Source organism: Scardinius erythrophthalmus, assembly GCF_964197995.2.
Source record: "Scardinius erythrophthalmus genome assembly, chromosome: 1".
NCBI classification, from domain to species: domain Eukaryota; kingdom Metazoa; phylum Chordata; class Actinopteri; order Cypriniformes; family Leuciscidae; genus Scardinius; species Scardinius erythrophthalmus.
The window spans coordinates 32,251,138-32,265,300 of NC_138221.1; the positions used below are offsets into that span (position 1 = coordinate 32,251,138).

The 14,163-nt window shown below is 38.6% G+C and overlaps 1 protein-coding gene across 1 annotated transcript in view; it reads right to left on the minus strand.

The window, feature by feature from the left end:
• Positions 1–14,163, minus strand: part of nfixb (nuclear factor I/Xb) — a 186,091-nt gene that overhangs the window by 14,471 nt on the left and 157,457 nt on the right. Inside the window, 3 exon segments of the mRNA XM_081375246.1 lie at positions 3,945–4,092; positions 6,819–6,997; positions 10,101–10,229. Coding sequence (XP_081231372.1) covers positions 3,945–4,092; positions 6,819–6,997; positions 10,101–10,229 — 456 coding nt within the window.

Genomic DNA, 14,163 nt, shown 5'->3' on the forward strand with positions numbered 1-14,163 from the left:
ATATTATTGCATTTGTTTAATGAGAGACATTATATAATACACATACATTTATTTTGGAGATTACATGTTAAGCTAAGCACTAAATGATTAGGATTTACTTTGCTAAAAGAAACTAAAGGGGTTTTAGGCCATTCGTTTGGTATATTTACCCTTAATAATCCGCATTAACCATAGTGAACTTATTGTAATGCATGACCACTATATGCTTAATGCTTAACATAAGCAAATAGCCATTCTATATATTTGTAAGCAGGTGTGGTAAGTGCATTCTGGAGAATCAGCAACATATAAACACATAAAAAGACAACACACACAAACAACATAAAAAAAACAATGGAGCCCAAAAAAAAAAAAAAAAATGAAACGGAAGGAAAAATAAGAAACATGAAAGAAAAGAGGAAAAGAAATGCAAGTGCTCCGTCCAGTGCCCCGTCTGTGGTGAGTGAAAATATTTTGTCTGATTCTCCACCCCGATACGCCACCTCCTTTCTGAACGGCCTAAATTTGGTTTGAGTACGGGACAAACTGACCTTTAGACCAGCACTGGAGCTCAACTATCACATTTCCACAAGCCAAAAGCTAACCAGCAATGTGAATGTAACCAAAACAAACTCAAATCAAACCAACGTAAAATTACAAAGCATGGGTTCCGTGTCTCACAATCGACTCTTCAACACACTGACCAGCACAAATCAACCTGGACCAAAATGAAAGTTCAAGATGGTCTAAGCTGGTCTTTTTAGTCGGGTGGATAAACACTCTTCTATGTTGTTTTGATTTTCACGCCAGCACTGTCCAATAATCAGAGGCTGCATTACAAAAAGTCAGCGAAAATTGTTTGAACTAAAATGCATAAAAAATTAAAAAAACAATTTGGAGTCCACTTTTACTGCCCTAAATTTGCACCCTTCAGTACGGAGGCCCTAAGGGGACATTTGAAGGGAAAAATATGAGATGGGAGGAAAATCTATGTTTGAGCGCTTTTTGCGTTCTCAAGTAAAATAATTGCTTTCCCTCCAAGAAATTTTGCATTCACTAACAAAAGCTCTAAATTACAGTTTTCCTCCCACTTCATATTGTTTTCATCACAAAAGGGAGCAAATGCAAAGAGTCTTGGGAGGACACTAGAGTTTTGCAAAAGAACACAAAGGTTTTTGTAAGTGAACAAAGTTTCTTAGAAGAAAACACAAAGGTTTTACGAGCATTTGCAAAGTTTCTCAGGGGAACGCAAACGTTTTTTGGAAGAACGCAGTTTCTCGGAGGACATATTTCTGATTGAATGCAAAGTTTCTCAGGGGAACGCAAAATTTTGAAAGAGATTGCAGTTTTTTGGGGGAGAGTATTGTAATCGAACGAAAAGTTTCTCAGGGAACGCAAACGTTTTGTGAGAGAACGCAGTTTCTCGGGGGAGAGTTTTGTGAGAGAACGCAAAGTTTCTCAGAGGAACGCAAACGTTTTGTGAGAGAACGCAGTTTCTCGGGGGAGAGTTTTGTGAGAGAACGCAAAGTTTCTCAGAGGAACGCAAACGTTTTGTGGGAGAACGCAAAGTTTCTCAGGTAAACGCAAACGTTTTTTGAGAGAACACAGTTTTTTGGGGGAGAGTTTGTTATCGAACAAAAAGTTTCTCAGGGGAACACAAAGGTTTTGTGGGAGAACGCAAAGTTTCTCAGAGGAACGCAAACGTTTTGTGGGAGAACGCAAAGTTTCTCAGGGGAACACAAAGGTTTTGTGAGAGAACACAGAGTTTCTCAGAGGAACACAAAGGTTTTGTGGGAGAACGCAAAGTTTCTCATTGGACCGCAAACGTTTTGTGAGAGAACGCAAAGCTTATCAGAGGAACGCAAACGTTATTTGAGAGAACGCAGTTTCTCGGGTAGAGTTTTGTGAAAGAACACAATGTTTCTCAGAGGAACACAAACGTTTTGTGAAAGAACGCAAAGTTTCTCAGAGGAATGCAAACATTTTGTGGGAGAACACAAAGTTTCTCAGAGGAACGCAAACGTTTTGTGGGAGAACACAAAGTTTCTCAGGTGAACGCAAACGTTTTTTGAGAGAACGCAGTCTTTTGGGGGAGAGTTTTGTGATCGAACAAAAAGTTTCTCATTGGACCGCAAACGTTATTTGAGAGAACGCAGTTTCTCGGGTAGAGTTTTGTGAAAGAACGCAAAGTTTCTCAGAGGAACGCAAACGTTTTGTGAAAGAACACAAAGTTTCTCAGAGGAACGCAAACGTTTTGTGGGAGAACACAAAGTTTCTCAGAGGAACGCAAACGTTTTGTGGGAGAACACAAAGTTTCTCAGAGGAACGCAAACGTTTTGTGGGAGAATACAAAGTTTCTCAGGTGAATGCAAACGTTTTTTGAGAGAACACCGTTTTTTGGGGGAGAGTTTTGTGATCGAACAAAAAGTTTCTCAGGGCAACACAAACGTTTTGTGAGAGAACGCAAAGCTTATCAGAGGAACGCAAAACGTTATTTGAGAGAACGCAGTTTCTCGGGTAGAGTTTTGTGAAAGAACGCAAAGTTTCTCAGAGGAACGCAAACGTTTTGTGAAAGAACGCAAAGTTTCTCAGAGGAACGCAAACGTTTTGTGAAAGAACGCAAAGTTTCTCAGAGGAACACAAATGTTTTGTGAAAGAACGCAAAGTTTCTCAGAGGAACGCAAACGTTTTGTGAAAGAACGCAAAGTTTCTCAGAGGAACACAAACGTTATGTGAAAGAACGCAAAGTTTCTCAGAGGAACGCAAACGTTTTTTGAGAGCACGCAGTTTTTTGGGGGAGAGTTTTGTGATTAAACGAAAAGTTTCTCAGAGGAACGCAAACGTTTTGTGAGAGAACGCAAAGCTTATCAGAGGAACGCAAACGTTATTTGAGAGAACGCAGTTTCTCGGGTAGAGTTTTGTAAAAGAACGCAAAGTTTCTCAGAGAAACGCAAACGTTTTGTGAAAGAACGCAAAGTTTCTCAGAGAAACGCAAACGTTTTGTGAAAGAACGCAAAGTTTCTCAGAGAAACGCAAACGTTTTAGTGATCGAACGCAAAGTTTCTCAGGGGGACGCAAACGTTTATTGAGAGAATGCAGTTTCTCAGGCGAATGCAAACATTTTGTGAGAATGCAAAATTTCTCAGGGGGATGCAAGCGTTTTTTGAGAGAACGCAGTTTCTCGGGAGAGAGTTTTGTGGTTGAACACAAAGTTTATCAGAGTAGCTCAAATAATATTTGAGAGAATGCAGTTTCTCAGGGGAGAGTTTTTTCAGAGAACACCAAGTTTCTCAGTGGAATGCAAACGTTTTGTGAGAGAACGCAGTTTTTGTGGGAGAGTTGTGTGATCAAACGCAAAGTTTCTCAGGGGAACGCAAACGTTTTGTGAGAGAACGCAGTTTCTCGGGGGAACGCAAATGTTTTGCAAGAAAAAGTAGTTTCTCAAGGAAGAGTTTTGTGATCGAATGCAAAATTTATATGGGCAAATGCTCGTAAAAGTTTCGCAAGAGAAAACAAAAGTTTTCAGAGTGAATGCAAAAGTTTCTCAGGGAAACGCAGAAGTTTTGAGAGAGAACGCAAAACCATTGAAATACATATTTTACTCCCAACTCATTTTCCCCCCTTTATTATTTCCCTTTATGGGCTCCGTACTTTAGTGACATTTTGATGGGTTAAGCCACTAAAAACCACTAAAATTCATGCTTTGAATTAGGATGCATAAAAAAAGACCTGCACGAAAATTGCATTGGTTTCATTCAGATTGAAAAAATAAAATAAAAGAAGTAAGGACTAGGTCTGACCCAACAGTTAGTGCTAACACGATAGTTACGAATAATGGGCAGTAGATGTTAACTCAAGAAACACAAACTAGATGGCAAAAATGGGCCCAGCTGTGGCCAGACAACTGGCTTTCTCCCAGCCTTCGAGGGGTTTGGTGGAATGGGGGGGGGGTTCGGGTCACTTACACGGAGATGTGGGTGAGGTGAGTCCGCCATCGGGGGGCGTGCTGCTGGGTTTAGAGTCTGGCATTGGGAGGGGCACTGGACGCGCCACAGGGGGGGGTGGAGGCAGCAAGAAGGAGCCCGGCATTTTGCTCTGGCCGCTCCCGTTCGGCTGCAGACGACACAAACAGGGTGAGGAGTACGGACACGCCCGACACCCCACAAATGGAAAAAACAACGCAGACTCGTTTAAAAAAAAAAAAAAATAAATAAAGGAATGGCGGGTGGCTGGTAGTGGAAAGAGTTGAGAGGGAAACAACCAAAAGGATGGTGAATGTCTGTTTGCTTTTGTTTATGAAAGGGTGTGTTTGTGTGCGTGTTTGTGTGTCGACTTCACCACAGGCATAGACAGGAGCAGTGGAGGAGCTGGAAAAAAACAAAAATGGAGGACTTTAGGTAGAAGGTGAGGAAGAAGAAGAAATGGGCGCACGAATGGTGAGGTGAGCTTTGGTCCATGGAATGATTCCAAATCAAAATCTGGGCAAAAAAAAAAAAAAAAAAAAGCCACGTTCAAAACGCTGAAAATGGCAGAAGCAGAACAGAGGAGGGATGCGCTACGCTGTAATGCGCAGAGGTCGTCAGCTGTTGCGCAGATGGGTTTTAAAGTGGAAGTGGACAGAGAAGGAGAGATTAACTCAAGATTGTCTAGACAAGCACAAGATACATAACAGTGACCGATTAGTCGGCCTCAAAGACAAGGAAGGAACGCACACTTTTGTTTCCATCGGAAAAGACAGTATGCAGTTACTGTGTGTATATAGTAAAAAAGTACATACATTATCTACATTTGTGAATTATTTAAAAAGCTTTTGGATGCTTGATAACAGCAAACTTCAATCTTAGCTGGTCTGTTAATTGCGACAGATGTCTCAGGGCTCCAGACTGCGACTAAAACGGTCGCAATATTAATTTGCGAGTGATATTTTTGCAGAGATTGCCACTGGCGACAATATAAACTTGCATGTTATGGTTAAAAAATTCATGCCTTTTGACATGCATGTTCTGTGATCCATCACATCTTTTGTTGTGTTGTCGTAATAAAATGAGACAACGTGCAGCAAAGTTGAAGTGGAAAAAAACCTCACCAAAATATGCACAGGGACAGCGAGGATCAGCTTTCTGCGTCAGAAACGCATGTCAAAACGAAAAATATCTGCTTTTTTAAAGTCCTCATCTCTATCGAGCAACAACGCTGATGGCTGTGAGAGAGAAAACGACGGAAACGTGTCAATGACTGAACCATGCAAGTACAGTAAAAATTCAGGAAGGCAGCATCTATTTCGTGGATAAACTACTAAAGATAAACATGTCAGCTGTGTGGACGCAAACTAAATGATAAGAATTCTCATTTTTAATTGATACTGATATGGATTCTTATTCTCAATATCTTTTCTTCTTTGCTGTTTTTCTGTTACTGCCTGAACTTCACAGTATTTGCCACGCAGCCATCCATAATCACAGTAAGATTTGTACTTAATGGTCACCTGTAATGTGCTTGTTAATTTTAGTAAACAATTAACAAGCTTTCAGCTTTCAAATTCTGTCAATTTTGTCATGAAATACAAGCAATAAATGTCGTTTTGGCGCTTTTTAATGTGGCCTGACAGACAGATCGCTCAATCAGCGATCCGACCTTGGAAAGAGCTTGTATAAAACAGCTTGAGAACAATCATGTCACGTAACATCAAATTTACCTCAGAAAAGCCATTCAAAACTCAAACTCAGTAGTCAGCAAGGAAAATAACTATAGAAAAGGGCATTTTGCTAAATATATGCACTATATCACACAATACTTATATTTTTACTTAACCTGTTGTCTACATAAGGAAGAATGCAAGGAGCTAAAAATGAAATTCACCACCGCCCGTATAATTTCATATGAAGAGCTGCCTTTCACCAAATTGACCTCAGATATTACTCATGAAGAAAAATAGATTGGGTTTGTGCAAGACATACAACAATGTTTATATGACATTGTTATGGTCTGTGACTGGTTCAGATTCTGTGTAAAGAACGATTCCTTGTGACTGTCAAGTTGGAAAAACAATTCAGTTCCTACTTTAAGTGAATCTTAGTTCCCAGGACATCCACAAGATGGATGAAAATGCTGATGCTGTAAAAGGAGGGCAGACGTGACAACACATGACAAAATTACAATACGTTTATTCTTTTTTGTGGCACTTAAAAAAATAATAATTTGGCGCCTAATTTTTTCCCTTATAGGAGCCAACGGGTCCTTAATTGATTTTTTTTGTCTGGAGCCCTGTGTCTTCACACATTACTTTAAATGCTTGATAACGTTAGTTTCACAGAGAAAAAGAATACATTCAATATCAATTAATAAAGTATTTTTGCTTAAAATGAAAACTAAATTCTGTTTCATCAACATTTGGTTTGGAAGAATGAAATGTCTTATCATTAAACAATTGCGTACTGCACATTATATACTCTATATTTCCAAACATTTTAACAAACAGTGTGTGAAACAATATGCAGTAAGCAATGATATATGTTTTATACAGTGGATTGTGACAATGGCTGCATACAAAATGGAGTATTAGTATAAAGTGTCCTAAAAGATCAAGTTGAACACATTGCATTGTGGGATAGAGTATTTCATGTGTTTTTCTCTTTTGTATAATGTATACTGGGTATTTAATGCAAACAGAAAATTTGCATACGGTTCACAGTATACATGCTGCAAAAATAGTATGAGTAGTATGATACTGTAAGACGGCATTCCCGATATTCACTATTAAACCAGTGTGTGTTTATTCAGAGAACAGCTGCATGATGAGTTCAATTCAGACGTTCACACCAACACTCATTTCCTCTTACCTGACCGCTAGCCTGTCCTGATCCGTCGGCGCACACGAACTGCACAAACTCCTTGAGCGGGTCCTGTCCCGGGTGGTGGTGGTATCGGATGGTGGGGTGGGTGAAATACGGGCTGGACTGCTGGATGATGGATGGCGAGGGGAAGTGCAGGGAAGAAGCTGAGGCACGGGGACTTCCTGCTGACAGACACACACACACACACAAAGAGAGAGGTTAGTGACAGATATTATTATACTGTACAAGTACAGTAGTATATTAATAATTAGTCCAAGCAAGACTGACACACAAGGATACAACAGATGACATGAGATGGAAGTGATGGAAAGCAGTTCAGGAAAAATGGTGTGTGTGTGTGTGTGTGTGTGTGTGTGTGTGTGTGTGTACACTATAATTGGGGAACAAAGCTGTTCGCAGAATAGAGCTAAATCGGACAAAACCCTCTCTTAGGATCCCAGGCGATGTCTTGATTGGTAAAAATAATTCAGAAATATATGAATATATATGAAATATACATCACTATATAATCTAATTTTTAAATCCCAAAATGCTTAAAGGTTTCTTCTAGTTGGATTAAGGATTTAGGTTAAGCTCTTATTCTGTAGACTTCAGTTAGCTTTATATAAAAACAATCAATGTAAGTGTGTGTGTGTGTGTGTGTGTGTGTGTGTGTGTGTGTGTGTGTGTGTGTGTGTGTGTGTGTGTGTGTGTGTGTGTATCACATTGCATCAGTGCTGTATGAATCATGAAGTGATCACACAAAATTGAACACTGGTCTGCTAAAAAAAAAAAAAAAAAAAAAAACATGTGGTCCTCTCTTTCTTTCTCACACTCAATTTTAACCTCTCACAGAAACTCAAAATTATTATGCAGACACACAAACACGCTATCCAAGTGAAAAGCCTCTTAATTGCCTTTATTTTAACATAAGATTTCGTCACAGATGATGTATCAATTTTTAATTGTCAAGAGAGCCCCCAAACTATCCGTCTGTCTATCTGCCACAAACATGTAAGAGAGAGTGCGTGATTTGTTTTTTTGTTGCTTCAACTCTGTCCAATACGGGACCTCATAAAGGCGCACTGTGAAATATCACTTCCAGATTTTTAGATGACCGCCTTCTTCGTTAATTGGATAGTAGGAAATGGTATGAAGGCACATAAATTAATAAAACATTGGTACAAGGACCTAAAATTAAGTTGCATGAGAAAAGAAAACAAGTGTCAGCACAACCCTAATGTGAAGTCATGACACGCTCTCATTTGCATGAAGAGTAACAGTGCGACTGGCGAGTGGAAGGGTGAGGGGTCTTGTCTCCTCCAGCCAAACGGGACCCCAGCTGCCCGGGACAGTCTGCCAACATCCAGAGCCTCGCTGTAACCCAGACGCGGGCGCCTCGCTCCCAGGCAAAGCCCTGCTTTAACCCTCTCTGCTGTGCAGACTGCTATTCCCTCCTCTTCCTCGTTTCTTTCGCTCTTTCATCATCCATTCTTTAATCCCATTAGGGAATGGGATGGAGCCAAGGCTTCAAGGAGGAGGCAAATGGCACCACAAACTACCACCACCATAGACCCCCTCCCACATGGAGTGACTACACAACAACAGCTCCAAACACAACCGGGCTACACAAAACAACACATGGCCACACAAGAGGGCATCGCTAGCATAAGGCTACGACTCAATCCGAATGTACACAACATAAAAAAAAACAACTGAAACACAAACAAACACAAACACAGAGATCTATCTATCTATCTATCTATCTATCTATCTATCTATCTATCTATCTATCTATCTATCTATCTATCTATCTATCTATCTATCTATCTATCTATCTATCTATCTATCTGTCTATCTGTCTGTCTGTCTGTCTGTCTGTGTCTGTCTGTCTGTCCGTCCGTCCGTCCATCCATCCGTCTGTCTGTCTGTCTGTCTATCTATCTATATGTCTATCTATCTATCTAACTAACTATCTAACTATCTATCTATCTATCTATCTATCTATCTATCTATCTATCTATCTATCTATCTATCCATCCATCCATCCATCCATCCATCCATCCATCCATCCATCCATCCATCCATCCATCCATCCATCCATCCATCCATCCATCATCCGTCTGTTTAACTGTCAGCCTGTCTGTCTATCTATCTATGTCTGTCTATCTATCTATCTATGTCTGTCTATCTATCTATCTATCTATCTATCTATCTATCTATCTATCTATCTATCTATCTATCTATCTATCTATCTATCTATCTATCTATCTATCTATCTATCTGTCTGTCTGTCTGTCTGTCTGTCTGATTCAAAGATTCAAATAGCTTTATTGGCATAGTGAAAGAAATCGTTACATTGCCAAAACATTAATAACACTACAATAAAAAAATAATTAATAAATTAATAATAATAAACAAAAAAATGAATAAAAATACATTTTTTTTACATGAAAATAAACATAGCAATTAAAATGTTTAATCTTATAATATTTATATCAGTGTCTCTAGGCGTATAGTGAGTGTGTTGGTAGCTCTGTCCCGCTGGAGGCTCTTTCGTCGTGACAGGACCTCACACAGCCAGGTTTGAGCTCGCTGGGCTTTCTCCTAGCAGGTGTGGGGGTTTGTCCATATTTGATTTCATATCTATCTGTATAACTATCTGTTTGTTTGTCTATCTGCCTGTTTGTCTGTCTGTCTGTCTGTCTGTCTGTCTGTCTATTTATCTCTCTGTCTGTCTATCAAAAAAGCACATCTACATCTACGCCACTGATTTGATGGCAAGATTTTCCTGCCGTGTCTAATTTTGGCCCATTTACAATTTTTTCCTTCTCTTCCGTCTAGTTTAATCGATAATAGATGACAAGATACTTCAGAACATCTATGAAAATTTGGTTTTCTAATCCTGTGAGTCTTGTATAACAGTTAAAATTGTACAGAGTGGATACGTACTGTGATCACTGCTGTACAGCATTTAAATGATATCTTACAAGCGGGGGGGAAATGAAGTCGGGAAATGGAGAGACCAACCACCAACCAATCACATTTGATGGACAGACAGAAAAAAAAAAAGAAAAAAAAGACAAATCAGCCTCGGTACAGAGGAGAAAAAGGGTGGGGGTGGGGGGGACGAATGGCGAACGCCTTCACCCGACCCGACCGTGGTGTAAACACGACCTCGCCTCTCCCCGAACTTCACCACATCCGACCCCACCGGGGGGCGTGAGGGAGCAGGACAGGAAGGGGAAGGATGTGGGAGGTGGGGTGAGGGGGGCTCTGAACTCTCACCTGGTCTTACACCTGCCAGCATGGGCAGCGGGTGATGGGTGAACGGCATGCGTGCAGACCTCGTATGGCCGGACAGAGCGCTGAAATCGAATTTCCCCGACTTCTTAAGAGAACCAGGCGAAGAGAGTCCTGGTAAAAATGGGATCAACAAAATGGCAGAACAGAGATGTGGATTTAATTAAACAGGGTTTTGCTTCTTGATCTTTATCTAAAAAAAAAAAAATCTTATCCATCTCAGCTTCTAAAATGCTACAAATTTGCTGATAATAATACTAACAAATGTCTTTTAATCTACAGATAAGACACTGCTAGTTTTTTGTTTGTTTGCTGTGAATTATAGAGAAGCCAGCCACACTGCAAAAATAAATAAATAAATAAATAATAATAATAATAATATAAATCAATATTTTTTTGTCTCATTCCCCAGTAAAAACTTCTTTAGAAAGATGTTTATATATATATATATATATATATATATATATATATATATATATATATATATATATATATATATATATATATATTATATAGAATAAATCTTTCTAAATAAGTTTTTACTGGGGAATGAGACAAAAAAAATTCAACAAATAAAAAGTCAAATGAATTTCTTTTTCTTACCACACAGTCAAATTTCTAAAGAATGTTAAAAATATATTTAAGCATAAATTTCATTAATTTAAATAACATTTCTCTTTCTCTCTCTAAAAAAAAGGCTTAACGTATGTCAAATTTGATTCAATAATTGCATAACTATACTAAATTTGATTAAATAATGCTTTTTTTTTTTTTTTTGCAGTGCGAACAGGTCCAGTCTGCGAGCTTTGCTTTTAAGCATTGGAGTGCAGGAAAGAGTGGGATAGGGTTGGGACAGGGCCGGGAAGGGTCTCTATGCAGCTTTAAGTGGGAAAATAAATGCCACGACAGCAGATCCCATAATAACTCATGTCTGTCTGTCTCTTTCAGTCTCCAAATCTCAAAGGAAAGAGTAGTCAAAACATCAGTGTCAATATTTTGCCACCATTTCTCACAGCTTTTACAGCGACGTTAGTTTCCAAGGATAGTAAAAAAAAAAAAAAAAAAAGCAGATTTACAAATTACTAGTAATATATCAAAACATACTCTACCATTCAAAAGTTTGGGCAAATCATCATATTAGAATGATTTCTGAAGGATCATGTGAAACTGAAGACTGGAGCAATGATATTTACTAGCATACTTGTCTGGTTTATGTGTATCTGTGTTCAAAATAACTTTAATATTCCAATACACCCGAGCAACCGCATTAGTAATGCCCACCGAACAGAACGACATGCTTTCACAAACCAAATGCAAATGAGTAAATAAACGCAAATACAAACTGTTTACAGACTCTGACAGAAAAACACCCTAAACGTCACCTGGGGAACCAAATCAGAGGCTTTCACTTGACTTTTCAGCGCTGAGGGAAAAAGTAAAACACAAGCGGTTCTGTTCCAGTGGCAGGTCCGAACGCTCATGCCAAAAAGAGGAGGACAGGCGGGAAGCGTGATGTGAGAATGATGAGGGAAATTATGTGATGGTTGGGTCTCCTCGTATATAACGTCGTATTAATGTGTCATCCTGATCCTATAAATGTCAGACCGAGGCCGCAGGGCTTCTAGCTTGAGCTGCCCTGAGTTTGGCATAAACGCTCACCCAGTGACCCAGAAACACGGCCAAACATGTCAAGACTCGGGAAGGAGAGGAAAAGGAGTTTACCATCAAATCCTCTGGCTGGTTTTGAGGGAAACAATTATTAGAAGTGGTGATTTAAATACCCAATTTAAGAGGTTAAGGAGCCGTTTAAGGAAGCCACAAATCTGCTAATTATGCTAATGCCACATTTGAGTGGATCTCTGCCTCCTTGAAATATATCAAAACAAACAAAAAAGTAACTCAGAGACAGACAAATTACATTTTTGCAGCATATCAAATCTATTATCAAAAATACCTATAGACAAATGAATTGCAAATTGCATATAATTGAGGAAAATAATCTTAGTGTGCTTTAATTAAAAACGAGTGTCGGATTTCATTGGTGCCGTTAAAAGCAACATTGTCTGCTGAGAACGTTTGTGTTGCACAATCCAACAAAGTGTGACATTTACACAAGATCACTGAGCATTTGTTATGTTTTAAACAAACACTCACAAAACCACAAGATAAATCATTATTATGCCATCTATCATGAGTTATTGTGGGAGAGATAAATGAATGAGTCAAGCTGTTTCTTGTCAAGAAGGGGTAACTGTGGAACAAACAGATTTATGTATTTTTTCTCAGGGAACTCCAGATAAACTCTCTGTTCTACTGAGAAAAAAAAAAAAATATATATATATATATACATTTATTTATTTTTTCAGAATAACTATATATAACAAACAAGCAAAAATAATCAACATTAATACTATTATAAATAAAGATAAAACTGTCAAAAACATTCATTTCTAATGCCCAATGCAAACAAAAAGAATTACATTTTTCTAAAATATAATAATACTATTACAAACAAGATGGAAACTGCAAATTATAGTGCAATATATTAATAGAATAGGATAAGTAAGTTCGCGGCAATATCTAAAAACAAGCATCTCTGCTGAAAACCTCTGCCATCCGAAACACATTCATAGTCACAGCTGACAGTTTCTATGATCTTCCTTTTCCTGCAATCATGCACATTAGCCTGCGTGTGTGTGTGTGTGTGTGTGTGTGTGTGTGTGTGTGTGTGTGTGTGTGAGAGAGTGTAAGGTAAAATGGGTTATGTGTTATTGCTCTGAGTTGTGCCAGCCGCGACACTCAGGCAGACTGGCAGCCAATCAAACGCTCCCGTGACCTTCCAGTCTCGCCACGCTAACAAGCTGGCCACCAAACAAACCTTGACCTGTCAGAAACGCCATATATAACGCCTCCTCAAACACTTGAACAGACACACACACATTCATCGTCCAACCATCAGAAAGTCCCACTTCTACAAACACACACAGAAAGAATGACACACTTCTACCATGAATTAACAGCAATAATACACACAGGGTTGAGTGAAAAAAAAAAAAAAAAAAAATCACATTTATTTTACACTTGCCAATAAAATAGCAAATAAAATATTTTGAAGCATTTACTTAAAACATTGCATGTAGAAATTATCGCATAATTTAGTCTTAATAATTTTACACCGAAAATACCAGTTTCTTGCAAATTAAATATTTTAAAACATTTAATATAATCATTGTCCATTCACTATAGAAATTATGGGTTTTTCAGTCAATCAGTTTTAAAAAATAATTGTGTATTCATTTAACACTAAAAAAAGACAAATTATATATTTATAATTTTATATATATAAAAATAAAAGAGCATTTAATAAATACATTATATATTCACTTTTGAATTTATGACTTTTTCAGGTGATTGATTTTAATAAATTTTACAGCCATTTTACACTCTGAGACAAATTTCATGCCATTTAAATATTTTAAAGCATTCAATAAAAATATGTTATATTCAAAACCGAAATTTCCATGACTTCTGCAGTCGGTAGATTTTTCTAAAATATTTTTAGTCATGAAATTAAATATTTCTCTGCATTTAAAAATGTTATAACCACCACAGAAATGTCCAAGTGTTTGCCTAATTCTTCTAGGCCTCACATTTTTCATGAATTTCTAGGCCTCTCATGCCCGTGGGAACCCCTTCACTGTCTGACCTCTCGAAACCGTCACAAACAGATGTTTACAGACAAAGCGCCACAGTCTAACAAGGTGAAAGAGAGTGCGGGAGAATGAAAAATATGAGGAGATGATATCCGTGTCAGCCCAGGGCATGAGGAAGCGATCCGGCGTGTGAATGGGTTCACAGACGGCTCGTGTACCCCGGGCGACACCAGATTTAATGATAAATGACACCGTCACCTTGCAGGGTTGCCAAAGCCTCATTCAGGTAGTGAATCACCTTTGAAGCGTAGCGCAGTTCACACTCTCACACACTCACACGCGCTCGGAGCGCCACCACCGCCATCATCGGCGTAACAGATGTCTTCTGTAACCCA